Source organism: Phyllopteryx taeniolatus, chromosome 18, assembly GCF_024500385.1.
Source record: "Phyllopteryx taeniolatus isolate TA_2022b chromosome 18, UOR_Ptae_1.2, whole genome shotgun sequence".
NCBI classification, from domain to species: domain Eukaryota; kingdom Metazoa; phylum Chordata; class Actinopteri; order Syngnathiformes; family Syngnathidae; genus Phyllopteryx; species Phyllopteryx taeniolatus.
In genome coordinates, this window is record NC_084519.1 from 14,409,233 (window position 1) to 14,436,765 (window position 27,533).

The 27,533-nt window shown below is 42.0% G+C and overlaps 2 protein-coding genes across 11 annotated transcripts in view; one reads left to right on the plus strand and one right to left on the minus strand.

The window, feature by feature from the left end:
* The window catches only part of atad2b (ATPase family AAA domain containing 2B), a 58,633-nt gene extending 35,911 nt beyond the window's left edge, over window positions 1–22,722 (plus strand). For all 3 annotated transcript variants that reach the window (XM_061754873.1, XM_061754874.1, XM_061754875.1), the window contains exons 25-28: window positions 2,146–2,772; window positions 5,060–5,199; window positions 14,923–15,051; window positions 19,926–22,722. In XM_061754873.1, the coding sequence (XP_061610857.1) occupies window positions 2,146–2,772; window positions 5,060–5,199; window positions 14,923–15,051; window positions 19,926–19,967 (938 nt within the window). In that variant the 3' untranslated portion in view covers window positions 19,968–22,722. The remainder of the gene's footprint in view (window positions 1–2,145; window positions 2,773–5,059; window positions 5,200–14,922; window positions 15,052–19,925) is intronic.
* Window positions 22,723–23,260: 538 nt separating this feature from the next.
* The window catches only part of LOC133468682 (kelch-like protein 29), a 162,451-nt gene continuing 158,178 nt past the window's right edge, over window positions 23,261–27,533 (minus strand). For all 8 annotated transcript variants that reach the window (XM_061754877.1, XM_061754878.1, XM_061754882.1 and 5 more), the window contains 3 exons: window positions 27,336–27,529; window positions 25,194–25,338; window positions 23,261–24,095 (listed from right to left, as the gene is read on the minus strand). In XM_061754877.1, coding sequence (XP_061610861.1) covers window positions 23,912–24,095; window positions 25,194–25,338; window positions 27,336–27,529 — 523 coding nt within the window. In that variant the 3' untranslated portion in view covers window positions 23,261–23,911. The remainder of the gene's footprint in view (window positions 24,096–25,193; window positions 25,339–27,335; window positions 27,530–27,533) is intronic.

The following is a 27,533-nucleotide window of genomic DNA, read 5'->3' on the forward strand; positions in this document are numbered from 1 at the left end:
TGGACAATGGCACAAGTTAATGACATAAAACTATTAACTAATAATTTCCTGACCAAGCGTCTTGCAACACCCCTACAGGCAGAAATGTTGAATGTAACAAATGCCGCTCCTGATTTCCTTCAACCTCGGTTATCTCCTTTGCTCCAGATCACTGAAGCAATAATTCAATGAAATAATTAAGTAAAGAAATCAGTCAGTCAGAGACACCCAATTCATAATTGCACCCAAAGGCTTTCCCAAGCTGTGTTTGTGTGGGCGACACCGCAATGATTTATTGGCTTAATAATTGCTGGTACCACACTTTGGATCCTAGTAAGGAATTTCAGCTCCCCCTGTTCAGTATTCACTTTAACTGGCGCACACAAACGCAACATTGGCATGGCCCAACAAATGTGACAACAGCTCTAATTGCTACTACAAAATAGCTTTGGAACTAAGACCTGACTTCTGCCGTCACCCTCCCCCTCTGTAGTTGACTGTTCATGCTCTGACTATTTTCATGCATCATTTAAGAGCCTCCTATGACGAGTCACTTGCTGCTACTCCGTCTCACCTTTTTCATCCCCTGGGTGCTGACTACACATCTTTGATGGTGATAGCTAAGTCCTAGCAAGCCAACCTCCCATGAGGTTTTCTTTTTCTGTGTGTAAATAAGACATCTGGCCAGCAAAGGAGGGAAAATCTGGTGTCTGTTAACAGTGGTGAATTTCCGCTGGGGTTGGACTTGACCTAGCTCTAACAATAAAAAAAAAAAAAAGTGGTCTTTTTCCATTGTGGATGGCTTGTAATCCAAACAAAAGCTGGGAGTGCACTGTACTTAACAAGCATTCTTGACCATTACTGTCCATTGAGAGTCACGATCGGGCATATATTATTAATTATGCAAAGGATCTTTTATCTGACTTATGCTATTCCACTGGCCCTTGACAGAATTAAAATTGCTTGGACTTGATTGAATGAGTCCACTGTGGTCTACCCAGCATATCAGTGCAAAAAAAACCTGTGAGGATCGGCGTTAGCATTACACATTACCGTTTTATGCCAGGGCCTACAGGGCCAGAATAGAACATTTAACCTGGGACGTCACGATTTTTTTAAATGAAATGAGTCAGAAGCACACCTTGAGGATTGTTTGGGCTTGGCAGAGGTTTGATCTCAGCACTCCTCTCGTTGTCTTTTGCAATACTGCATGACATGGTGTTGATGATCGTTATTCAATGGCAATAGCTACTACAGATGTCTTTTCACACCAAACGCAAATGGTTTATTTCTGTTTAACTTAAAATGTTATCGCCTGAGAATGCACTCACGTTTTTTTCCCCTGCCTTGCCTAGCCGCTGTGGCCTAACATCTTATCAGTGCGTCAAGTGAAGGCAGCCATGTTCACGTTTTCCCCATTGCTTGCCTCAGCATTGTGCTCTGAGAACTGCCTTTGCCCCAAAACCCTCCAAGTACCGTCTGCCATCACCAGTGTCCAGCGTGCCGATGTGTAGCTCTCGTCTGCCCTTCCAACTTGCCTATTCACATTTAAATGCAATCAACGTTCATGGTTATAGCATCCTCACTATGATGTATATGTAAATTGTGCACCTTGCGATACCTATGAAATAAACCAGCGGATGTTATTGGTTGCTTTCAGTTGTTTTAAATTACAATGCTGTCCTTTCAAAGGGGTAAACTTTTAAACTAATGGCCTTTTACCCCCATTGTGTTTCTGGTATCAAAATGGCAGTAAGTATAATTACCTGAGTTAATCAACACTATTGTTAACACATGAACATTAAAAAGGCATGGATTGAGGCATTTATTTTCATTTTTAGCATCCACTTGGATTGTGTTGGTTAGCACTCTGTACGACACACCACCTACAGCGCTGGAGAGGAACTGTGTCATGTTTTGTTTTATGAGGGTGCCATTTAGAATTTTGCTGGATGGTGAAGAGTCCGGATAATTTAAATAATACTCCCCCTAGACTGAGTTTGTCTGCCCATGACTTAGCAACTAGGCTGGGCGACCAATAGTCGGTCGGCCTACAACATTTAACTTTTTTCTTTCACAGGAACCGCTTTAAATTGACAAAAAACTGCATAATATGTCTCCTAATAACTATTCTAAATATTCCTTTGTACTCATTTTGTCTAACAGATCATATCAAGAAGAAACTCCGGCGACGACCATCTTGGGTCCGGGGTATCATCCGAAAGCACAAGCACTACAAGAAGGGTGTGGAAGAGGAAAAAGGGGAGGAGCAGACCGAGGCCGAAACGGAAGCAGCAGGGCCCAGCGATTCGTGTCTGACGCTGGACGAGGAGTCCTCCTGCGACACTCCGGGACCCCGGGCCAATGGCCACCTCCCCCACGTCTCCTCCATGGAGGAAGAGAGCTCCAACGAGCCCCCGGTTGGCACTGCGGAAGCTGGAAAGGAGTTGGGAAAACAAACTCAGCTGCATTGCCTTGGAAACGATTCCCATCCCCAAGCAGTCGGGGGCAGCCAAACTGACACAAAACCTCCGATTGAAAAATCAGACTCTTCTGAAACTCAGCACACGGAGGCTCTCCATGTAGCGCAAGTGAATGGAAATGAGTCCATGGATAGTCTAGACTCGCAGTGCCTGGAGAAAAACGGCAAGGCCGGCGAAGAAAGGACTTCCCAAAACATGGCGGACGCTTCGGACAAAAAGGCGGCGAAGGGGGAGCACAACAGCAATGACGAGGGGGAATTGACTCAGGAGCACTCTGTGCAAAGTCTGGAGGAAGATCAGGACAAAGAAGGTATGTATGGAGATACAGAATACTTCCTCCTACAAGCAGCTATGGCCACATTTACCAACAAGTTGTGTAAGAGACGCATAACATCTTTAAGGCTGGATTTACACTATGTGATCAAAGTGACAGATATGTAAGATTAAGTAGTGCAATTGGAATATGCTTCACGGTGGCGTCAATAGAAAAAAATAACATGGAATCAGTGACCTACAGATGGGAATCAGGCCTCCCCCAAATGGAGGTAAAAATCATAGGTATCGGATATCTGCGGATAGCTTTACGTCACCAAATATATACAAGTCTGTGAAGTATGCACACCCGCATGTGCCCAGACAGCACAAATAAACACAGTGAACACCATCCATCCATTTTCTACCGCTTATCCGAGGTTGGGTCGCGGGGTCAGTAGCTTTAGCAGGAACACCCAGACTTCCCTCTCCCCAGCCACTTCATCCATCTCTTCCGGGGGGATCCCGAGGCGTTCCCAGGCCAGCTGAAGGATGTAGTCTCTCCAGCGTGTCCTGGGTCTCCTCCCGGTGGGACCTGCCCCGGAACACCTCACCAGGGAGGCGTCCGGGAGGCATCCGAATCAGATGCCCCAGCCACCTCATCTGGTTCCTCTCGATGTGAAGGAGCAGCGGCTCTACTCTGAGATACTCCCGGATGACCGAGCATCTCACCCTATCTCTAAGGGAGAGCCCGGACACCCTGCGGAGGAAACTCATTTCGGCCGCTTTTATCCGGGATCTTGTTCTTTCGGTCACAACCCACAGCTCGACAGGCGGATCGGTGCAGCGTCTGCAGTGATGCGGACTTTGTATCGATCCGTTGTGGTAAAGAAGGAGCTAAGCCGAAAGGCGAAGCTCTCGATTTACCGGTAGATCTACGTTCCTACCCTCACCTATGGTCATGGTCACAATGAACACTTTTCGTAAATATAGTTTAATATTTGTCTTTAGTAGTAGTAGTAGTAGTAGTGTTTGATAATTCCAAAAGTTATTTCAGGACAATTTGGTTGTCTACGCATATGGGTAATTTGCAGTGTTCCAACAGTGCAAACAGACATTTTTCGAATTAGGATTGTTTTGCTTAATGTTAAAAGACAAAAATTAGAAATACAAGCATGGCGCGAGCTTTAGATACGCCTCCACTAGATGGCGACAGTGACCACCACAACATCCACCCAGCATCCCAGTCTCACCCACAATTTGAGATACGAGCTCAGTCATGGTAAACTCAAACTTGTAAGTCAAGGTATTACTGTACGTGGAAATAAACAGCCAAAGGATAATGCACAGTGAACCCCTGACCCCCGCCCAATCATGTTTCGCTATTCACGAATACGCCTACAGTAGTGCCTTGACGTAGAAGTTTAAGTTCTTCCGTGACCACGCTCATAACTCAAAACGCTATCTCAAATCATATTTCTCCATTGAAATGAATAAAAATGTCAACTAATCCATTCCAGCCCTATATAGTGCTCCTTCTGGTGTGCCTGGCTTGGCCACCAGAGAGCAGACATATGGATATACATGGTCACAAGTTACTGCCCAGTAAGCTTTCTTTCTTTGCAGAGGATGACACAAATATGCTTGTTTCTTAAAGCGTTTGCATAGCATTGACATCGATCATAGTCGTTAGCTCGTCTATGGCATTTTGCATTGTGTGTTAGCATTCAGCTAATAACGGGGGAACTAGTAATGGGTGGCAAGAAAGTACGATGAATTGCTGCATTTCGACTTGGAGACTAAGATCTTTGTATTTCTGGGAAGAACTAAGTTTAGCCTGGGTTGTTAATGGAAGTTACGGAGCGTCTTCGCCGCATGTACACGTCCACTGCCGGTTAATTTTTTTGGACTCAGTAGGCCATTTATTTTTAAGGGTAATGTAAGATGAAAGGATATTAGTCTTTTATAAGTTTTTGGTATATTTAATATAGTATAAACTATTAATCTATGCAATTGTGAACATTACTTAGGTTGGGGGTGTATAAGGTTAAATGGGCATCCTCCACTTGGACCTCCAGTGTAAATCCAGCCTAAGACCATGCCGCCAGTCAAACAGGGTGGTTATGGCTTCACACGGTGGTGCTGTTGACCTCCTTTGAAGTCCACACATCCCTTCATCCAAAGCCTATTTGGGCTTATTTGAGAAGATGGTCCCAATTACTAAATAGCGCACCATCATTCACTATAGTAAAAGCTTCCTTTCAACTGCAGAGTTTTGAGCTTTTTTTGTGGGCGGGTGTGTATATTTGCCGCTCTCATCAAGACAGCTTTGATGTCATTAACAGGGGACTCCAAAGCAAAGAAATGCAAGAGGAGCCCGTCGGAGCAAATGAAAACATCAGTCTTGAGGATGGAGGACGATCTCAAACCAGCACCCCCACCACCGCCGCCACCTCCACTTGTGGTTGACCACCAGCAACTTTTGGTAATGCATTTATTTGTACAGCACATTTTGATGATTATGCGCGCTAACGAAATCTCTCATTTACATAAGGGTGGGCCAAAAGTAGTGGAACCTCAGTATTAAATAACTAACAGGGGCGCAGGGGGTGGGGGCTTCCGATATAGCCTATTGTCTGTTGTTTTGATTTTTTTTTTTTTTAAGGCCATATATATTACTGTATAGTACAAAGCCCAGTACAGGACAAAGTTATTCTAAATATAAAAAAGTTTCCCATTTTATCCAAACTTAACATGCTGGTGTGCTTCGTCATGGTGACATTGTTGACGTACAGTAATCATTATATAGGCAAGTCGCTTTCAGGAGCCCTAAGGAATTAGTGTGCTCCCTACTTCCGAATCTGTTGCTATAGGCGAACGGCTCGACAAAAAAAACTTACTGTACCAAAATACTTTTTTGTATTCCTTGTAGTTACCACAGTCTTTCTCTGCACAACGCTTATGCACAATAGACAATCAATATAACCATTACACCATGCCCTCCACGTCAATGCCACAATTTCAACATGGCCGCCACATAGGCACGTCTTTTGGGATTAGATCTAGTCTATGTGACCTGGAAATACGTTAGTCACATTCTCTGCCTGCATTGCGCCACAGCGTCAGTAAACAACAGCGGCCAATTCTCGAATTAACACTTTGTCAACAGCAGTGTAAGTGACAAATGGAAACTATTGTTACACATTGTTCGGTCCTGACGGTCCGTTTTATCACACATCCGTTATATTGGGGTCTGTTTTATCGAGGTTCCACTGTATACACTTTTATGATGAACTTATTGGAGGAAGGGAAGGAGGAATGACAGAAGGTAGGAAACAATGTTTTGAAAGGAGGGTCGGAAGGGAGGGAGGGATGAAGGATGTATGGATGGAAGAAAGGAATAAAGGAAGGAAATAAACCTCATCACCATTGCCATATCCATTCGGCCCACGTTTAACGACCGTTTTGGTTAATTTCACACGCTCATTTACATGAACGATGTGGCAGCTGGGATTATTTGGCATAAATGAACATGCTTCAAGAATGATATCCATGACAGTAATGATGTTGGTTCAGGTGGCCAATTGTCCACCCATTTTTATCCCGTTAGCTTGCACATTTGAAATGTATTTTCTATGAGGCAATGGTCTTTGAATTGAATCAGAATTATTTTTTATTTTTCTTAGTTAAGAAATATTTTTTGGACCAGTTAATTAAAATTGGATGATGTGTTTGGGAATCACTGCCTTAGATACATGGGCAATGCTAAATTGTGAAACTTTATTGTCCTTTTTTTGACAATCATTTACGTATTGACAAGAAAACTGAGGTGCGGGGATCCATTCATCAAAGCTTGCAGCTTTAATATTTATTTTTAAAGGTTACATACAATTAGTTAATTGAACAAGCTTGGGCACGACTTTAAAGTCAGTGACGTTATACATGGCACTGACTGTCAGACTTGGTCGTGCTTCATTTGAAGGTTAGCTAATAAAAGTAGCTTGACCTCGTCCTTGTACCCGCCACTCTTTGTATTTGTCATTGAGCCACCTTTCCTGTCTGTGTTTTACAAAGCCTGCTTTAACATAAGTTTCTGAACAAAGCAAAGACAATTCAAACATTTTTTCCCTGTAGAATGGGATTTACATTATATGCAATGGCAAAGCCCCTTCACGGAAGACCGCACCCCAAGTTCCTTTTACATCCATAGGTCTGTTTTGAAGCCGATAGTTGTCAGCTGTCCTTCTCAGATGAATGACTTTGTCAGGCTTATCCAAACTCTGCTCGCCTTTTTTAGGATTTATTTCGCAGTTCCTCTTGGCGGTGCCAATTACGCCATAACAACTCTCTCAATCAACAGAAACAAGGTCATGACTAAAACATGAGTCAGCATCCACTCTGCTCACCAAACAGAACACTGGTGCTGCTACTTTGGTCCCCACAAGTCAACTGGAAGTTGGTACCTTTTTGGGTCAGTGGACTCCCTTGACAGCGCATCCCAGTAGCAGTGGGTGGCCGGCCGCGGGGTGCAATTGGCGTAAAGGAAGTGCTCTTTTGACATGCACTCAGTTTTCCACCCCCTTCCGAAGTGACATAGAGCCATCATCAAGCCATTATCGAGTGGCTTTTTACCCAAGTCCCACACGGACGACGGTGTTGACGCCATCACTCAAACTGATTGACAGGCCTTTTAGTTGGCCTGATCTTTTGGACTCCGACGGGATGCCGCTATGAACAGCAACACGCGGCACTAATCTGCAGGCTTGTGGCTAAAGCGTGACGTGGGGTGGGGGTGGTTGGGTTATCTTTAAGAAACAGATCGTGAAAATAGGGAGCCTGTGAATAATTGCTTTTTTATCCGCCAGCTTACGGAACAAATTGAATTTCCTATTGGCGTTGAGAATGAGTGTCGCCGTTTAAGCGCCACTGTGCTCGCTGGTGTTTATTAGGACTTGTGGTGGATGTCAGCCTTCCTTCGGTTATAGTCATTGATTGTAGGGTGCTCATTATTCCCGACTGTCAACTTGATGGAAGAGGCTCTGAAATCTCTTCTACCAATTAAAGACCATCAGGAGTTTGACCACAGACTCGATGCTATTTGACTGCGCCTTTTGGAGCCACAATGTTGCTAATGTGCTAAATTGTTTGGTTTCTTAAAGGATCACTTACACATTTTTGAAAATTTAAAACAGGGTCCAGGTGTCTTTGGAAAAGGTCCTGGCGATAAGGTGCTGCCCCTACTAGCGAAAATGCAAATTATTATTTTACTGCTTTTTTTCGTCACACTATGGGCTTTTAGTAATTTAGCCTAGTTGTAACCCCAAGCTCCGTGCCCTGCCCAGCATGGTCACAAAAGCCAACTCTGACCCCACATTAGAGATTACATTTGATGCATTTCCAGAACAATTCTTAGATGTCTTGATAAAAGGTCTCTGACATTGAACTTTGTTTGTCTAATGAAACCAATGTTGAACTTTTTGTCCATAATTCCAAAAGGTATGTTTGGTGGAAAGTTGCAAATGGTGGTGGCACTTCCTTAGACAAGGTGAATGGAATTATGAACAGCTCAAAATAGCAGTCAGTGTTAGCACAAAACCCAGGCTTCTGCTAGAAAGCAAACAAAATATCAGGAAAAGCCGAGTAGAACCTCTGCAATTTATTTGGGGTTAATCAGAGGGTATTTAAATGGTCGCAAAGTTTGAATGAGAGTGGTTAATCCTGTACACAACCCAGTTATGAGAATGTGCATACTATAACTTAACACTATTTCAGTCGTTTTTACTTCCCCTCTACCCACCCCCCACCAAAAAATAAAAAAAAATACAAATCCAATTGAGTTGTACAGATAAAGGCCACAATAATGGTGGAAAAAGTTTTGAAACGATTTATCTTGTTCTCATTTTTTACATCACAAAACCCTGGCATTTGGACATGGTCGTGTAGACGTTTTAATTTCCTCTGTATGTTCCTCTTTATTGCCAGTTGTCCTGAAATCTTTGGACACACATGGATTCCCAAGATTGTTTGAATGACTAGGTCCAATGGCTCTACTGTTTTTCTTTTTCCGAGAATCAGGCCGTTGTGGAATAAGCGGCGCAGACGGATGCTGATGAGATTTTTATGAAGTAAATATCCAATCTGGAGCCATCTCGCACTTATTTCAGACGATGTTGTTTTCCTTTAACCGCTGCCCAGAATGAGCTCTTTTCCCTGTGCCGCTGGCACAGTACGGGGCCCTTTGGGCGTGACGTGGCGCTATTATAGCATTTCACTATATCCTGTTTGAACACAAGCCCGCTCGACAATAGCCATGTCCCAGTTTTCATTTTGTCATCTTCGCTCACTTTTAGTTGTCACAGCGGGGGAGGCCCCATCTCCCCAAGGCAAAGTGGCCATGTCACATGTTTGTGTCTCTAGAGAGAATAGCGTAGTAGTAGAGTTCATCATATGCCAATAACAATAAATTTAGCATCTGTACTCGTTTTGCTTCAGTCAGTCTAAAAGCTCTTTGCACTCACACAGTTGTAACTTTTGGTTCAGTACTGTAGTGCTACATTTACGTTTGTCATGGTTTCATTTGGACTGGTAAACCAAGGTCAGATTTATATTTCCATTCCAGATCCTCCCTCCAAACGTACCAAAGTGTACCACTGTGACAAAGGAGTTCTGAAAAACAATTGAGTTCAAATTATTTTATTTTAAAAACTAAAAACTTTACAAACTATTTTATTTTTTTAAACTTGATAATGGAAATTCAATCAAATTCCTCAACCGAACCGTACACGGGGTTTGATTGGCTAACCAAACACGTACGCCTAAACCCCTTTCACACGGTTTCTCTTCAGAATTGCTGCATGAGTAAAGTCGGCATTTATCCGCCAGTAACTTTCACACAGGACATAGCAAAGCAGGGCATCGCAGTGTTGACGCGCCTTCCCAAAATCGCATAATTAGATGTGTGACAAGGTCCACCAGCATCTGGTGTCGGACAGAGACGCGTGTCCAGTGCTGAACTTGAGCCCTGCAGATATAGTCAGAAGAATTTGACTTTACATTATCTATTCCATATTGGTACCATGGGGCAAAAGAGAAATAGTTGTCTGCGATTGTTGGATTGAACTTCATAACCTGCGCTTTCCACTATTCACTTTCACACAGCCGCTCTCCCACTTCAGAAGCTAGGAAAATCCACGGGTCGACTTTGACCATCCAATTTTGTGTCAGACCCTTCTTACACCGATGAGGGGGAAAAAGCCAGCTTAGATGGGCAGTATGAAAGGATCTTGTACTTACTTTTTTCCATTCAAGCCATGAATACAATCCACTATATGCGGAATGTCACGTGACTAACAGGTTAGCGGACTTCCTTTGGATGCTACACAAACGAGCACAACTACCGTTTGATGACATAATGCTAGAAGCCAAATTTTTGCCATTCACCCCAGCCGAGAGGGAGCGCTTCGACCTGTTTTGCCGAATGCAGAAGTAGGTTGCGCTTATACCGGATTCGTCAAGTATTTTAAAGGTTAACCTGTAAGGAATAAATGTACATATGCCTGCGACTTTTTTTTTTTTTTTTTTGTATGTGAAGGCGTTTCATTTATTTGATGAAAAAGCTTTTTACGAGTGCCAGCAGTCCATAAAAAATATGAACGGATGATTTTTTTACTTAACGCTGTATTTTGACGTTGATCTCGCAAAGGGCTTTTCAAGCATCATTCCTTTTTTTGTTCCTCTACAACGAAGCGCACATAATTCACAGCTATCAAGTGTCCTGGGGATTTTTCCAGTGATTTGATGTTGGAAGCCAAGCCAGCCCCGCTGCATATTTTAAGGCAAGTTGACAACCTCAACAGGGACCTCTCCCCACCATTCCTCGCTGTTAGGGCCGAGTGCGTCTCATTTTAATGTTCAGAGACGACAGCCGTAATATGATTTGTCATGATTGTCCCTCACCCCCCTAACACCATCTATATTGCATTACATGTGTGAACGCCCCCATAATCCACCATATTTGCCACATGGCCCGGAATATTATTTTTAAAATCAGCGTCCCCCTATGCAGCCCCACGTCCATCGCCCCTTTGCCCTCGCATAAGCTGAGGTGAAAAGGAAAACTATATTCATTTATCATTTATTGTTTTCCTGGAAAAGAATCTGAATTGGCGTCTTGGAGCGGGGTAGCGGAGGCTTATAATAGTGTCCCAGATGACAGTAGATAGATATGTGCCTATCTGCCCTTCTCTCACAATGATCTCTACCACAGGCTTTAGTTACAATTGTACAACACAATTCTACCTTTTGTTTCTCATTAGCTTTTAACATACTTAGTTACAGTAAGACTACTAACATTTTTCGTGTCAAGAGTGGCGGGAGTCGTGTTTTTCCTCAACACGTTGGTTGGTTTCGAAATTATTTAACTTTTAGAGGTTGTACTGTTCAGTTTAACCATACTTATAAAGAGTACTGCCATGTTAGTTGGAAGACCTTCTATACAGCATTGTGTGTTTTTGTGCTATGAAACCTATCTTCAAACTCTTTGGCCCTGATTTGGTCCAAAAAGGGACTCTAAATTGCGTGTTCACAACATATTGTGTGGGCTTTTTGTGGGGATTTTCCATATGATTAACTAAGATTGCCATCTTCTACTAAGATGCCAAATACAAACCCCAATTGCAATGAGTTGGGCTTTTGTGTAAAACATAAATTAAAAACAGAATACAATGACTTGCAAATCCTTTTCAACTTATATTCAATTATATACACTACAAAATACATGTTTAATTATTATTATTTTTGGCTAATATTCTCTCATTGTGACAGGGGCTAGAAAGACTAGGAAAGTTGAGGAATGCTAAAAAAAACACCTGTTTGGAACATTTCACAAGTGAACAGGTTAATTGGAAACAGGCGAGTGTCACAATTGCATATGAAAGAAACGTCCCTGAAATGCTCAGTTGTTCACAAGTAAGGATGGGGTGAGGTTCACCACTTTGTGAACAACTGCGTGAGAAAATAGTCTTTAAGGACGTGCAATTACAAGGAATTGTGCGATTTCACCATTTACGGTCCATAATATCATCAAAATATTCAGAGAATCTGGAGAAATCTCTGCATGTAAGCTGGAAGGCTGAAAACAAACATTGAATGCTCAAGGCTGAACACGGAATTTCTTGCATTTTCTCTATGCAACTGGTCCTAAAATAACTCGGCATTAATTAAAAAAAACACAATTATATGTTTGTGGTCACAAGGCGGCCTTGTGTGCAGCTTTCATGTGCTCTATGCAACCTCTCTGAAATACTATTCTTGGTATTTCCCAGTGTTTATAGCTTAAAAAACCCCAAAAAGAAACAATTGTATTTTTGCAGTCACAAGGCAACTTGTGCTTCGTATAACTCATCTAAAAAGACAAAGCTTGGTATTTCCCTAGCGTTTAGTACATAAACAATTGTATATTTGTGGTTGTGAGGTGGCTTATATTTAGTTAGTATAAGCTTGGATGGAGCATTTTGTGCATTTTGCTCGCTGCGTCCGCTCCTAAAAAGACAAATGTTGGTATTACCCAGTATAAGAAAAACAATTACATCTTTGTGAGTATTTACTCTCTGCATCCATCCATTTTCTGAGCCACTTCTCCTCACTCCGGTCGCTGGCGTGCTGGAGCCTATCCCAGCTCATCGGGCAGGAGGCCGGGTACACCCTGAACTGGTCGCCAGCAAATCGCAGGGCACATACAAACAAACAACCATTCGCACTCACATTCACACCTACGGGCAATTCAGAGTTGTCAATTAACCTACCATGCATGTTTTTGGGATGTGGGAGGAAACCGTAGTGCCCGGAGAAAACCCACGCAGGCGCGGGGAGAACATGCAAACTCCACACAGGCGGGGCCGGGGATTGAACCCCAGTCCACAGAACTGTGAGGCAGACGCTCTAACCAGTCTCCCACCGTGCCGCCTTACTTTATGCAACCTCTGCTAAAAGGTATTTATGTGTATATACATCAGACCTGTGACGATGGCAGGTAACGCAGGGAAAGAAGGGCAGCAGCAAATAGAGCTAGGCCTTAACGCTAACGGGTGGGGCTGCGAGGTTAAATGGTCCGTGTCAGCGGTGCTCCTTAACGCATGGGATTACTGCCCTTTTGTGTAGCACTGCGCTTACTCAATCACTGAGCACGTTGTAAGACACGCCGCCGCCATTTACCCCACGCCGCCGCCCAGCCCCTGACCAAGCTGACAAAAGGCAGGGGAGCGCAATCAGACGACTCGCAGCCAGTGGGAGACTACATCGAAGGGGATGAATAGAGCGGAAACGGGGAAAACGGTGGCAGGATGATGTCGGGGGAGAAAAAAAAACCCCATAAAATACACTGCAAGAAAAGAGCTTTGTGGGGAGGAGGCTGTATAAAACATTAAAATGGGGAGAAGGTGAGAAGATGCTACATAAAACAGGAGAGAAGGCGTGCCGTAAAATGGCAAAGTGCACCCAAAACGCAAGAGAAATATAGTCGCTCACTGTCGAGATGGACTGTAATAATGCCAATTAAAGCTTTTATGCAGATTTTTTTTTTTTGACGCCTCATGGTGCTCCATTTTGTTCTGGCTTTATGACATGGTGTGGCAAAGATCCAAATAGCTCCCTTTTGGATCTTAACACGCACTGTCAGTTACTGTATGAAAATAGGCAGATAAAATGTGCCGAGTGCGGCTCGGTGGACCGCAGAGCTAATGATGACTATTATTTTTGCGGGGGGATGATAAGAGTCCTCGGCGCTGGCTTTTTACTTAACAAGGGATTCGCAGAGGCCAAGGGGGAGTTTTTGTCACATCTTAGCGAGGGGAGTGTCTTAACGCTGCCAGAATGTCTAATGGAAAGTGACAATGCTGTCAAAGTTATTATGTGCTTAATCTGGTTATACAGTGTAGAAGAACATCCAATGGGAATAACAAAGGGCTAACTTTGATTCAGTGTGGGAAAAAATATTCTTGTTCTTTGTGTTGGGGGAGGCTGGTTCACTCCAGTTCTGTAAGTGGCGATAACGCACCTCTTACATGCTAGCTAACTAATAGACCTGAATGATTTCACGCTGTGCATTTAAACTACAATCAATTTGTGAATCGCCTAAAGACTTTTTCGGTGTAACGTAACGAGAAACTATTTGCTTGACTTATCTGCAGATTTTCAAAAATATTCAAAATGTTATTTTTCTTTAGCAATTAAAAAGGCAGTGACATATAGAATTGATACCCAGTGATACATTGATTGATACTGTCTTTTTTTTTGGAAGCGCATATATCGCAAATTCCTCTTTAGTACTGTGACTAACATTGAGGAACTGGCCACAACTTGATCAGCTGTAAACGTCCGCTGCTGCCAACAGCGCTCTGGACCTTTCTATGCAACATTTTGAGATGTTCGTCATCCTCTACTGGAGGCTTCCTGGTGCTGTTTGCTGTCAAGCCGCATGGCTATCAGCTCATGGCCAATGGTAGCTGCTCCTCCGCAAGCATGATGCTAGTCCTAACATTCACAATATTTTAATTACCCCAATGAGTTATTGATCAATGTCCTTTGGCTCTCTCAAAAGGTGACACACATCTAAAATTATTCTTATTCTTATTGTTCATTATATTCAATCAACTATAAGCATTTTTAAGCAGAGTCTTTGGTCTACTTTTGGTCTAAATAAGAAAGCATAGTTTGTTCCTTCAATCTCCCCCTAATGTGAAGCCTTCAGTGTACTCAACATCTATTGTAATCAAACCAGATTAGGCTCTGTGTGTAATTAAATCCAATGCATATATACGACTTCATCTTGACATGTCATTGTGCGCCTTTAACGCACGGTCACCGCCTTTCACCCGCAAAATCCTTTTCTGTTCCATCGCCATTGATGGTAACTTTAATTAATGTGCCTTGGTCGACTTGAGTGGGCGCGTTGTGATGAGCTGTGCATTTTAAACACACACCGGGTCAATTAAAAGGGCCTTTCACTGTCCACAATGTTTTAATTAAAGTCATCGTGAAATGCAAACTTGCTTCTTATTATGATTAGCTTTAATTAACTGCCACTGGGGATCCGTGTCGCTTTGGTACGCCGACCTCCAAATGTTGTCACACCTTTTTGTCGGCCGCCGCCATTTTGGTGCGCACGTTATTTCAGCATATCATAAATGTATTTTCCACTTGTATCCTGCAGGTGCTACTCAACATGGCGGTGAGGAAGAGCGAGGGCTTCAGCGTGGAGCAGATGGAGCGACTGTACTCGGTGCTCAGCCAGTGCATCTTCGCTCGCCGCAAAGAATACGACAAGACACGACTACTGGAGGTAACTGCTACTTATTATTGTCGTTTAAAAAAAATAAATACCACCTTAAAAATGTTCTGAAATGTTGCTTACTAGAAGATTAGACACCTAAAAGGTCGACCCATTGGTCAACAAGTAAAAAATGTTAAGTCTTTCTACTTGTTAACACAGGGGCCTACAATTTTGTAGTGGGATAAATCAATAATAGGAACCGCAAGTTCATCACAGTACTGAAGTCTTTGTCTAAAATGCCACCTGAAATGTTGCTTGTGAAAAGATCTGGCATTAAAACGTTTGATTGGCTTTCAAATATAGACAGATGGATCCACAAGTATTTCTAGTTGCTAGTGGTACAAACACAGAAACTCGCTAAAAAGTCTCTAGTGAGAATTGTCATGTAGTTGGTACCGACCGGGCTGCACAGAGAGAACGAACACAAATATTTGAACAATCATCGGAGTCTGAAAGAAGTTCCATTTTGAAAATTGGGTGCATCTGCAACTTTAGAAGAAAAGGACACCATCATTTTGCGAGAACAATGGCTTCATTTCACAAGACTTAAGTCGTTTTAGGGGGGGAAAAAAGGGTCATTCATCAAGCATGAAGTCTTCATTATGAGATTAATGGTGTAATGTTACAAGAATAAACTAGAAAATAACTTTACCAGAATACAATTGTATTTTACAAAAAGTCATAATGTAATGGAAAAAAGTTCTAATTTTAAGAGAATTAAGTCTTAAGAAAAAAGTTATGAGAAAGTAACCTTACGGGAATAAAATTGCAAGAATGAAGTCATAGTATTATGAGGGGAAAAAGTGTTCATTTTATGAGAATAATGCAATTTTACAAGATGAAAGATATCGTTTTTAATGAGAATATTGTAATATGACAAAGCTTTGAGGAAAAAAGTGGTAATTTTACGAGAATAAAATCTGAATAAATAATACATAATTTTATGAGAATAACATCCTAATTTAACTTTAACTAATTGTAATATATGAACAAAGGCAGATTATGAGAAAAAGCGTTCATTTTACAAGAATACAGCCGTCACTAAGACAAAATTGTACTCTACGGTCTGCAGTGTGAATCCATCTGGCTGAAATCTGAATTTGGAGAGCACAAATGTCAAACGCTTGCGTTTCCAATGCAAATCTGTCTTTGTAGCTGAAATGCAAGAGAGCAAAACGCTGGCGCCCGCAGATGCGCGATTGATACCCGGCCGAGTCCATTTCTGCTTACCGTCGCACACCGGTTGCGGCGCGGTGCGCGCAGTTCCGCCGTAAATGGAGCGTGTCGGCGCATTTGTCTGCGCGCTCGGCCGGCCGCGTCCTCCGCGGGGCTCGGCGTTCTCCGCCGGCGCTGCTGACCTTTCGGCAGATGGAGCGAGACCGCACTCTCGCTTCTCGTTAAAAGCCAAAGGGCACTTCCGCCGCCTCGCCGTACACAACACCAAGCGGGTCCTAGCTACAAATTGGCAGTCGCACGGCTGTAGGCCTCCAATTACATTTAGATTTTGTATTTTTTTTTGCCTTTCAAGACAGCAATTACATCCTTTGTTGACAGCATTGTTATCTCCAGTGCCCACTTTTCCAGGCCTTGCTACGAACGTATTTACTCAGATTATATAACCAAGTCAGTAGAATGTCCAATTTGCATGTGAATGCTTAGAGATGAAAGATGACTATGTAAGTCATAAGTTGTAATATGGACGGGGAAAAGATATACTTTATGAGATAAAAGAGGTCATTTAGCAAGAGTTAAAAAATGAGAGCAACGTGACAAGAATGAAAAATCGTCGTCGTGTCATGACAGTCACAATTTTTACAAGTGAATTTAACCAAAATAAAGGTGCAATTTTCCAAGATGAAGTGGGTAATTTCACAAAAATAGTCATAGAATAAAGAGAGATGAACAGAATAGTTCTATTACTATGTAACAAATGTTAATTTTAAGAGAATAGGCATTATGAGACAGTAATGTTTGTATTTTTATGAGAGTTGCTTTTTCAAAAGAACAAAGCAGAATTTTACATCGAGTTGTTGTAATAATAATGAAAAAAAAGGCAGACATTTACAGGAGTACATTTATAATAATTTTAAAAAGAATCAATTGTAAAACTATGAGGAGACATTATGGGATAACACAATGTAATATCATAACAAAAAGTCTAAATTTTCGGAATATGAGAAAAAGTTGAGAATAGAAATGTAATTTTACAACGATAAAGTTGTTACACGACAAAAAGTAATTTTACAAGACGATGATGCATTGTTTTGAACTGATTTTGCCTTTTTTTTGTTTTGGCTTATAAAAGTCCTACATTTTTTTTTTTAGTTTGTCATGTGAAGCGATGACGCTCCCTTTAAGTTCAGAAAAATAGCTGTTGAAGAACCAAATGTACAATTTTTCTCTGTCCCCAACTACATAGAGCATTGCGTGGCTGCAATTGTTATCGTCTGCTTTTTTTTTTTTTTTTTTTCCTAATTCCAGCGTAGATGTGTTGCGTTTGAATGATTAATGGCCAACGTGGAATGCTGCCTGGCGAGAGCGTTGAAATGTAATGATACAGCGGCGCGCAGAAATCACTTTCTCCGGCAAGAACTACCTCGCAGCGCCTCAAATTGTGACTTTTATCTTTGTGGATTGCTTTGCTAACAAGATACAATGCACCAGATTGTCGCTTCTCAACTCCTTTTCTTTTTCTTCCGTCTTTCCGCCACAAAAAGAAACGGCGGTCCTTGGGGCTGGGGGCTGTGGAAATGTAGGCTGTGTGAAGGAGTAGTTCAGGAAGGGAGCCGGTGTGCGCTCGGCGAGTAAATTTACTTTGGCTTTTGTCCAATAGTACGTGAACAACAACGGAAAGGGATCGTTACGGGAATAAAATCACATTTTACGATATTAAATAATTATAATAATGCATTACACTTGTATAGCGCTTTTCCAGGCACTCAGACGCTTTACAATTTTATGCATTATTCAGTCACACCTTGTAAGCTACTTGCTACTGCCCGGGCGGTCTGACGGAAGCGTGGCTGCCATTCTGCGCCTACGACCCCTCCGACCGTATTCATCCGTAGGCATGTGGGTTAAGTGTCTTGCCCAGGGACGCAGCGGCGACATTGGCTCGGGCGGGCGGGGATACGAACTGGTGACCCTCGGTTTTTACGAAAATAAACATTAGTCTTACAGCATTACCAAAAATCAGACTTTCAAGGTCTTCCAGTGGAAATCCTTCAGCCTCCTGCGCCCATTTTTCATTCACTAAAGTGTGTTTGTGCCGAAGATGGCAGAAGCGCGTGGACGTTCGGAGAGACGAGCGTGAAAAGCAAAAGGTGTGTGCGTACATCAGCAGTGTAGCTAGCGCGGGAGCTGCTGTGTGTGTGGATGGCTGTGGAGGTAAGCTAACGTGCTAAGTGCCTAATTGGGCCTATAAACAGAGGTGGTGGTTGGGAGGGGTAACAGTCGGACGGAGCCGGCAGCCTGGTGATGATGTTTATATTTTATATGGTCGGTCTGACTCAGAAAACACTCAAGCTGCAGCTTCACTTGACAGCCAAACAATTTCAAGGAGCACAAACGTATTCAAGTAAATTTAGTTTGTTTAGTGGAGCGCGTTCAAGGTCAAGGTCCGTCCAGATGCTCCTTTTAGCCAAGTCACGGACAACTTACTAGTAAGTTCGGTTAGCAGTGGAGGAAAATTACAAACAAGGCCGAATGATTCACTCCACGTACGATTTGATATGATTTACGCCAATTATTAAACCAACATGATTCACACATCAAATACGATCTGTTGACGATTTACACCATTTACACATTCTGATAGGCTTCATACTAATTAAGGTGCCCTATGATTCCCTCCAATTACGATTTGATCAACTTTAATTACCATACAATGCAAACCGGTGTGATACAGTTCACACCTATTACCATCTATTACGATTCCTTCCGATCACAAATCAAACAAATTCCGATCCGATACGATGCGCTCTAGAACCGACATGGTTCATGCCGATAACGATCTGCTCTTCAACTCACAACAATTATGATCCCATACCATTCATTCCAACTACGATTCAAAATGATTCATACCAATAAACGATCTGTGAGGACACCAATTGTGATACCCTGCAATTCATTGTAAATACACTCCTATACGATTCCCAAATTACGTTACGTTCCTATACAGACTTGATTGCGATCCGATACAATTTAGTCCAATTACGACACAATATTATTTGACTTACCATAGGCTACTTACTATATGAAGCTATGATGCTTTTGAGATTTTAATGCAGTGAAGCTGCAATCAATTAATTGACAACTAATTGATTATCCAATTAATCAGCAACGATTTTGATAATCGTTTAGGGATATTTCATCTGATTTCAGCTTCTCAACAGTAAATATTCTCATTTTTTTTGTAGTCATGCATGAAAGCAAACTAATTATCTTGGTGTTTAATAAAAATAGACATATTTTTTTACTTTGGAAATCAGTTTTTTTTTTTTTTACTTTGGAAATCTGGTTATGTTATATAAGAACATAATAACAATTATATAATATATAACTAAATCAGAATCAATTTGGTTGTGCATTTTCTGCATTCATTTAAAATGCTGTCCTGTTTTTTAGGAAAATCCCAATTCATTGATGAATCAAAAAAATGAATACATTAATCGCTGATTAAAATAATTGTTCATTGCAGCCCTATTGCAATATTTCCGTCGTGGCAGATTAAGCAGTTTGTCAACGACGGCAACAGGCGCCCGTCACCGTTCGTCGCGCTCGATTGCGGCCCGCGTGTCGGCGCTCCGTCCTGTCCCGCTTTTGCGTCACGTTTCCGTCATCCGCCTAACAAGCCATCTCGTTGTTGTCCATGTGTGCTGCAGGAGATGGAAGACAGGATCCAGCATTTTGACACTTTCCTGTGAGAGACGTCGACGACAAAACCTCCTCAGGTAAGACCCTGAGCAACCCCCCCACCCCCCCAGACCCCCGAGCCTCCTCTTCCCATGGGACCACAAAGACAAACAAACTGAGAGCGAAGTCAAGAGACATTCAATGGTGCTATCGTCTCAGGAAAATCTGCTTCTACACAACCAAACCCCTCCCCCTTGGAGGTGTGTCACGCCCACACACACACACGCACACACGCACACACACGCACACGCGCTAATGGTCATGAGCAACCCCGGTGCTACTTGGGTGCTATTCTAACTGTAATCCATGCTGCTTTTCTTGGCATTTTTCAACTCGGACAACGAGTCAAAGCAACCCCTTTCACGCACACACACACTGATCCTCACCAGCAGAAAGATGTGAACGCCACTTGGAGACGGACAGAATAATATGGCCAATCAGTGAAGTACACACCGCTGAGCCAATCTCGCCCCAGAGTGGAACGCCATAATCGTTATGCGCTGCCATTGCCATTGTTTTTTTTTTTTCCCCATACAACTTTTTTTTTTTTTTTTTTTTTTTTACCCCCCCACACTCCCTCCCCCTCTCCTCACTTATATACCTGAGCCCTCCTTACTCCATGTTTGTTAGCGAGAAAGAAGCTGTTAAAAAAAGCATGGATAAGCGGTGCGGATGAGGATAGTGGCTTTTAACGTAAAAAAGACACCTGACTATCTCTCTACAGTTTGCGCAGTATTTGATAGGCAGTGTGAAAGGGGATTGTGATGTCACGGAAAAAAATATCTTGTGTGTGCAGTACCTTTAACCCTCAATACTGAATCAACACCTTTCATACTGTACAGCCGTGGAAAGAAGAAAAAAAAAAAAAAAGCCAGCTTTGATTGACACAGTTATGCAAAAGATTCCTGAAAAACCAATCAAATATCAAATTCACAGGACTGACTTCAACAACCCATTCTGTTTTGTTACCTTTCTCGCAGGAGAGTGGAAATTTTTTTTAGATGGGCAATGTGAAAGGGGCAAGTGAGTTTCAACGCAAACAAGACGCCCGAATATCTCTAAACCGGCAAATTTGCAGGATTGACTTCAACCCCTCAATTCTGAATCAATATGTTTCACAAAGGACAGCGAAAAACGTAGCTTGGATGGGTGGCGTTTAAACCTGCAAATGTGCAGATCTACTTCAACCCCCCCATTCCGTATTGATAGGTTTGCATGGAGGACGAGCACATGGAATACAAGGTGTCGACTTCAACCCCCCTGATTCCATGTCGAGACCCTTAACACAGGACATCCAAAAAGGCTCAAAGGTGGCTTCAATTGCCGAGTGACATTTAACGCAAAATAAAGACACCTCAATATCTCAAGTTAAATCAGCAAATTCCTAAGATCCACTTAAACGCCCCAGTTTGCTGTCTATACCTTTCGTACAGAACAGTGGAAAACCCCCGCTTTGATGGGCAGTGTGACATTTAGCTAAAAACGTTTATTTAAACTGGCAAATGCGCTGATCAAATTGAACCAGCCCATTCCGTGTTGCTGCCTTTACACGCAGGACAAAGTGAGAAAAAGAAAACAGGTAGTAGTGACCTTTAACGTCTAAATATTGAAAAGTTCTAAACTGTAAAAATATCGACCTGCCATATGGAACGTGCCAAGTGTTAATCCACCCCCGTTGGAAAAGTTCCATGTTCTGTTCTTTCAGTACCTGAGTGGAGCTTGTATTGGCGCTAGCAACTGTTGCTAAGGCAGCAATTTTGTCTTTAATTTCATTTACGCTCGCAGAAACCACCACCACCCGTTCATCCCAGCGACCTGTTTCACACGCACGCACGGGACGAGGCTTGGAAAAGATGGTCGACTAGTTATGCAAAAAAAAGCTGCCGCAAGCTACCTCAGTAACTTATTGTCAACTGTTTACTCGGTATAGGCAAGCGGTATTTTTTTTAAATTATTTAATTTTTTTTTTTTTTTTAAGAATCGTCGCACCAACACTCGCTACCAGTGTCAACGTGACCCCCACCCCAATTCCCAACGTACCACCCACCCAGGCAGCATTTTGTGACATTATTCAGCCTTCTTGTATTATTTTGGACAGATTTCATCTCATGTCTATTTATGGTAGATGATTTACACTTTGTTCCAGAACCCCCCCCCCCCCCCTCGTTTTTATGAATTTCGTCAACCTGTAGCATTTGTGTAGCAGGTTTTTTTGGGCGTTTGCGTACGAGGGTTTTTACACGTCTCTCAGGTTCAACACATGCCCTTTTTTGTTGTTTTCACCGCTTTTTTGTGTGTATTTATTTCCCGGTGTTTACTTTGGACTTTTTTTTTTTTTTTTTTTGCATACTGAAAATCGTGCAGGAGCAGGACCAGACTTTTTCTTTTTGTTTTTTTTTCTTTTTCCTCCATATGTTATGTTGCCAAAAGATTTAAGAAATGAGAGCTACATATTGGAATTAAAGACATGGTTTAGTTTAAATGTCATACATTGTGATATTGCTTTGTTTATTGTCGTAGCCAGTTTGGACTAACAACCAATTTTTGTCTGGTAGTTGAAACGACTTTTTCTAGTCCAGTATGCCGAGCGAGTGAGAGAGTCGCTTTGTTCCCGTTCTTCCTTCCTCCACGTCGCTGTCGGGGTTTCTGTTAGGTGTTTTGACCTGTTCAACACCATGCAGCGCACTCTCATTACTTTTTTTGTGTAAGTTATATTTGGAATGGAAACACTGTGATATACTTGAATAAAAAGGTGCAAAACTATAATATGCTGTTGTCTTTTCACATCATTGTCAAAAACAATGTTTGCTATATGCTATGAAAAAAGATACCTGAAGAATGGTAGTTTACTAAACATACAGGATGGTGCAAATAAGCAGCCACTGTGAAAAAGGGCCTTGTGAATTTTAACAAGATGCCAGAAGATCTCTAGTTGGTTTCTTAAACTGGAAAATTTGCAGTCACACAGGACTGCGAAAAAAGATGTGGTGTGAAAGGGGCAAAAAGCCTTATGAGCTCTAGTATTAAACTGTTCAATTTGCTGGTCAACTTAACCAACCAGCTGATTCTTTAACACAAGACTGTGAAAATAACCGCTTTTGTTAGGCGGTTTGAAAGGGGTTACGTGACCACAAAGACGCGCGAAGAGCAAATTTTTGTGGTCGACTTCGCCCTCACAGGACAGAGCCAAAAAAAACAGCGTTTGATGAGCAGTGTGAAAGGGGTTAGTTACTTACCACAAAAAGATGCCTGAAAATTGCTAGTTAGCATACTTATACTAGATACAAGAAAGACGAGACGAAGCTTTCATATTTTTTTTTTTATATGTATTAGCTTTCCGTAATAAGTGTTATGGATACAGATTTACACACGTTTTGTTTTTTTAATTCAACCTATCAATTTTTTTTGTCCTTTTTTTCCTAAAAACATTTATACACAATTGCCTTGAGGTTGTAAAATATACATATTTGTCCTCCCTGGTATTTACAGAAGCCCACCTCCTATACTGTACAGGAGGCTTTAAAATGAGACATGTCATGTATAGAAAAAACAAACTCAAAAAAATATGATAACACTCATGGGTGATTATTGTGCTTCTTTTCCTCAGCATGGGGGGTTGGGATGAAATATTCCGGATAACGGGATGAGGACGAACTGCGGTAGTCCTCATGGATCCGCTCTTTGGAAGTCCTGCCCCTCCCGTCCTGTAGATACCGCTCGTGTTAAACTAAATAGAAATGAGTGGCGTCAAATAAGAAGGTTTACGAGAGTCCCTGTGAGTCCCTGCACCCTGTGTTGGTGGGATGACGGACAAGCGGGGTGGATGAGCGGTTGCGCATGAAGTACATTCTGCACTGGGAATGAAACAAGCCCCAAAGTGGGGATGGGGGGTGTTGCCATTTTTACATATTTTTTTTGGCACTGCGCAATGTTCGGTGTGGGTGTCCGCCCGGCCTCATCCGCTCTGGATGTACTTCTTGATGACCACACAGCCGTGTCTGAAGAGCGGGCAGGGGAGCGATTGTAGCAGCGTCCACGTGTTGGTGCACGGTTCGATCGTCTCCATGTTGCCCAGCGCCGGACCCTCGCTGCTCACGATGCCCCCTGTGGCGTAGATCTTCCCGTCCAGGATCACGGCGCTGGGGTGGAGAACACACGGATAATGACGGCTATTTCAGTTTGGAAACTACTGGTTTTAAATGTCTGATGGTGGCTGGGGTTGGTTATATTATTTGGTTCTTTTAGGTTAAGGTTGGCTAAAGTTTTTTTTTAAGGTTAGTTGCTTAGGTTAGGTTACGTTATGGTAGCATTGGTTAGGGTTGTCAATGAGACTAAGCAGAATGAAAACAGAAGTGAATGTGAAGCCCTGCGAGAAAAGTCAGCAGCGTTGTTGTATTGGAAAACAAATTCTATATCTTAAAATATTACTGGATGTCCAAGGTGAAAGAAAAAAAAAATAGAAAAATTCAGGTACATCTTCAACATTAAGAATGTGACTTAGAAATGAAAAGTGAGGGAGGGTGGCTATAAAACCATCAACCTCACCAAAAAAAAAACCCAAATGTGCTTATTTGATATGAGAAACAGAAACAGGAGTTTGTGTGCAGGGAAGATTAAAACTTGGGCTGTAAGCAGATTACGGCTTTTGTGTGCTCACTCTCACACACACACACCAAGTCATAAACGCTGCTGGAAGTGGAAAAGATTATTACATAAAGCTTAAATCTATTGGTTCTGACCAGGAGTGGAGAGCGTGCAGCAAAAAAAAAAACGAGCCGGTGTTCTGCCTGATAAACACGAGGACGAGGAGGAGAAGTGCACACGTCCCTCTCTCTCTGATGAAACATTATCATCCTCTCTTCCTCTCCTGTATGATTACCTGCTCGACTTCATCCGCTGCACGCGACGCAATAGTACAGACGACCCCCGCGGGGACCGTGCCAGACCGCAAATAGCTAATTTCTGCAAATAATTCACACTCCCTGAAATGTGATTCATTGGCTATATTAATAGTTTAAACAAGAAATGTACTACTATCCCACTACTTCCCGGGGCCTTTTTTTATTTTTTATTTTTTTTAATACTGCCTTTCTATTTCTACAATCCCTGGTCGGCCTGCTTTGTTTTGACGAGCGCCACCTTGGGGATTCTTCGGGAGAAGACTTTTTTTTTTTTAAAGACAGGTGCATAAATACATTTCTGAATATGATGTGTTTGTGTACGTTCGTACGTGTTACCTGCAGAACTGTCGCGAGTGGTTCATGTTGGGTCCCGCCTTGATGTTGCCTTTGTCTGGGTCGTAGATGGTGGTGGCTCGGGCGTAGGCTCCGCCCAGGATGTACACCAGGCCACCCAGACTCACCGCTGGAGCGTACTTGTTATCTAGACACACACACACAAATCATTGTTAAAACAAACACACACGAGACATTTTCCCTCCAGTCATAATGACATCCATTTGTTTTTCCACACACTTGCCCAAATATTAGGAACAACTCTCAGCACAATGCAACGCGTGTGCGTGCGTATCGACAATTCGACACACAGAAAGCTTATTTCTCTGCGCTCGACGCCCACGGCCGAAAACTCAGATGGGTGTAAAAAATCACTGATAAGGAGTTTGTGTCTGGCGGTGGCGCAGCATGTGCCTTCGTCTTTATTACAGCGCAATTCAAAAACATCACCTGTGTCGGCGACGTCTTGTAACAACGGCTTTTTGTATGAATAGAGATTATGACACACATCCACAAATAATTAGCATGAATTGTCCTGATTAAATAGCTTAGGCTACATTTTTTTTTTTTTATAGGTGGCAAATATTGCACTTTTGTGGGCAAATCTAGCAGTGTTTCCTGAGGTGGTTCTTTACCATTTGTGAAGTCACTGAAGGTCATGGCGTAATATCGGAATTTTGTTGTCTATTGTCAGTGTTGTGGAGGAACTAATTACATTTAACGAGATTACATGCAAAACGTAGGTAACTGTAATCCATTACATTACTGGGAGAAAACGTGTAATTAAATAGAAGTTGTCCCAATTTTCGTGACAGCATTTTGTTTTTGCACGCGTTTCCCCCCCCCCCCCAAACGTTTCCTCGGTTGCCCTTCAAAACCCAACCAAAATCTCCACTCAAAAAAAAGGGCTTTAAGCAGCCGATTCATAATCATCATCTGGGCTTGCCCGTTGCCATGGTAACAACACCAACAAAAAAAAACGTTCAATGAAGGACAATGAAGTGTTACAATATGTTTGCCTTAAAAGGGCTGCAAGGTGTTCACTTGTCTGCCTATGGTTGAGGGAGAACACTGTTCCTAGGCAACCATGCTCACGACTAAAAAAAACCCCCCAAAAAAAACTAAAAACAGATTATCATTAGGACGCGTTAAAAATGATTTCGAAAATAAATCTCACTTTGCACCTTTTTTGGGTAGGTAATTTTTTTCCACAGCATAATAAAGTAATAGCCATCACACACGTTATTTCAGAAATATTAATGTTATCGTGAATGATAACAACCAAAAAGCAATATTTTTTGTATTTAGATTAGTTAAATACGAAAAATGTTTAGCAGACCCTTGATTCCATTTCAAAATGACGAGTTAATTTAAAGAAAACCTTTTCCCACTTGTTCCCATTACAACTTTAGCAGAAAAATGTAACAAACCAAATCAAGTGACTTTCACCATTATACAAGTTTTAAAAAATGCTTTTTCAAACAGTATTTTCACATCGTTGGTAGTTCCAAGTAAAACGTAAAAACATGTGCAGAGAAAATTTTGCAGATTAGCGATTTTGGCGATTACCTTATTTTTTGGTTTGTTTATATTGTCGTCATTGTTCTTTCATGTTGTATCTGCATTAAGATATTTTTGCGACAAAACCATGTTTTCAGTATCTATTATTATTACAATTTTTTTATTTTTTTTATTTGACCATTTCCATATAAAAAAGAAAAAAAAACTAGTTTTCCAACTTTTGGACCAAACGTTACTTTTAATTGTAGCTTGAAGTCCACCAATATGTTTAAGTTTTACGGGTCAACTCCCTGGCTAATACACAGTGGTATGTTGCTATATAATCTTCATAAAAAAACTATAAACGGTGCAATCTAACGTCATAATAATAAAAAAAATAAAAAGTCCTGTTTTTGTTCAGGTTTGGGATTTTTTTTTGTGGCTTCGTGATGAAATTTTACTTGACATTCAAGTTGGAAAAGTCCACAGAATAAAATAAAATGAAATTTAAAAAAAAAAAAAAAAAAAAGAGAAAGGTCCACTGTACAAAACACACAAACAAATAATAGAATAAAATGACATTTAAAGGGTGTAAAATAAAATCTATTCAAACAAAAGCGGAAAAGCGCACTGCACCCGACTTACCGATCATGGGCGACTCGATGAAGCTCCAGGCGTCGCTCTGCGGCACGTAGGACTGCAACACGCCGGCCGAGCGTCCCGCTTCGTTGACGCCGCCGAACACGTACACTTTGCCGCCGCACACCGTGGCCGCCGCCGAGTGCACGGGCTTGGGCAGCGGAGAGATCGTCTCCCATTGGTTGGTGATGGTGTCGTACCTGA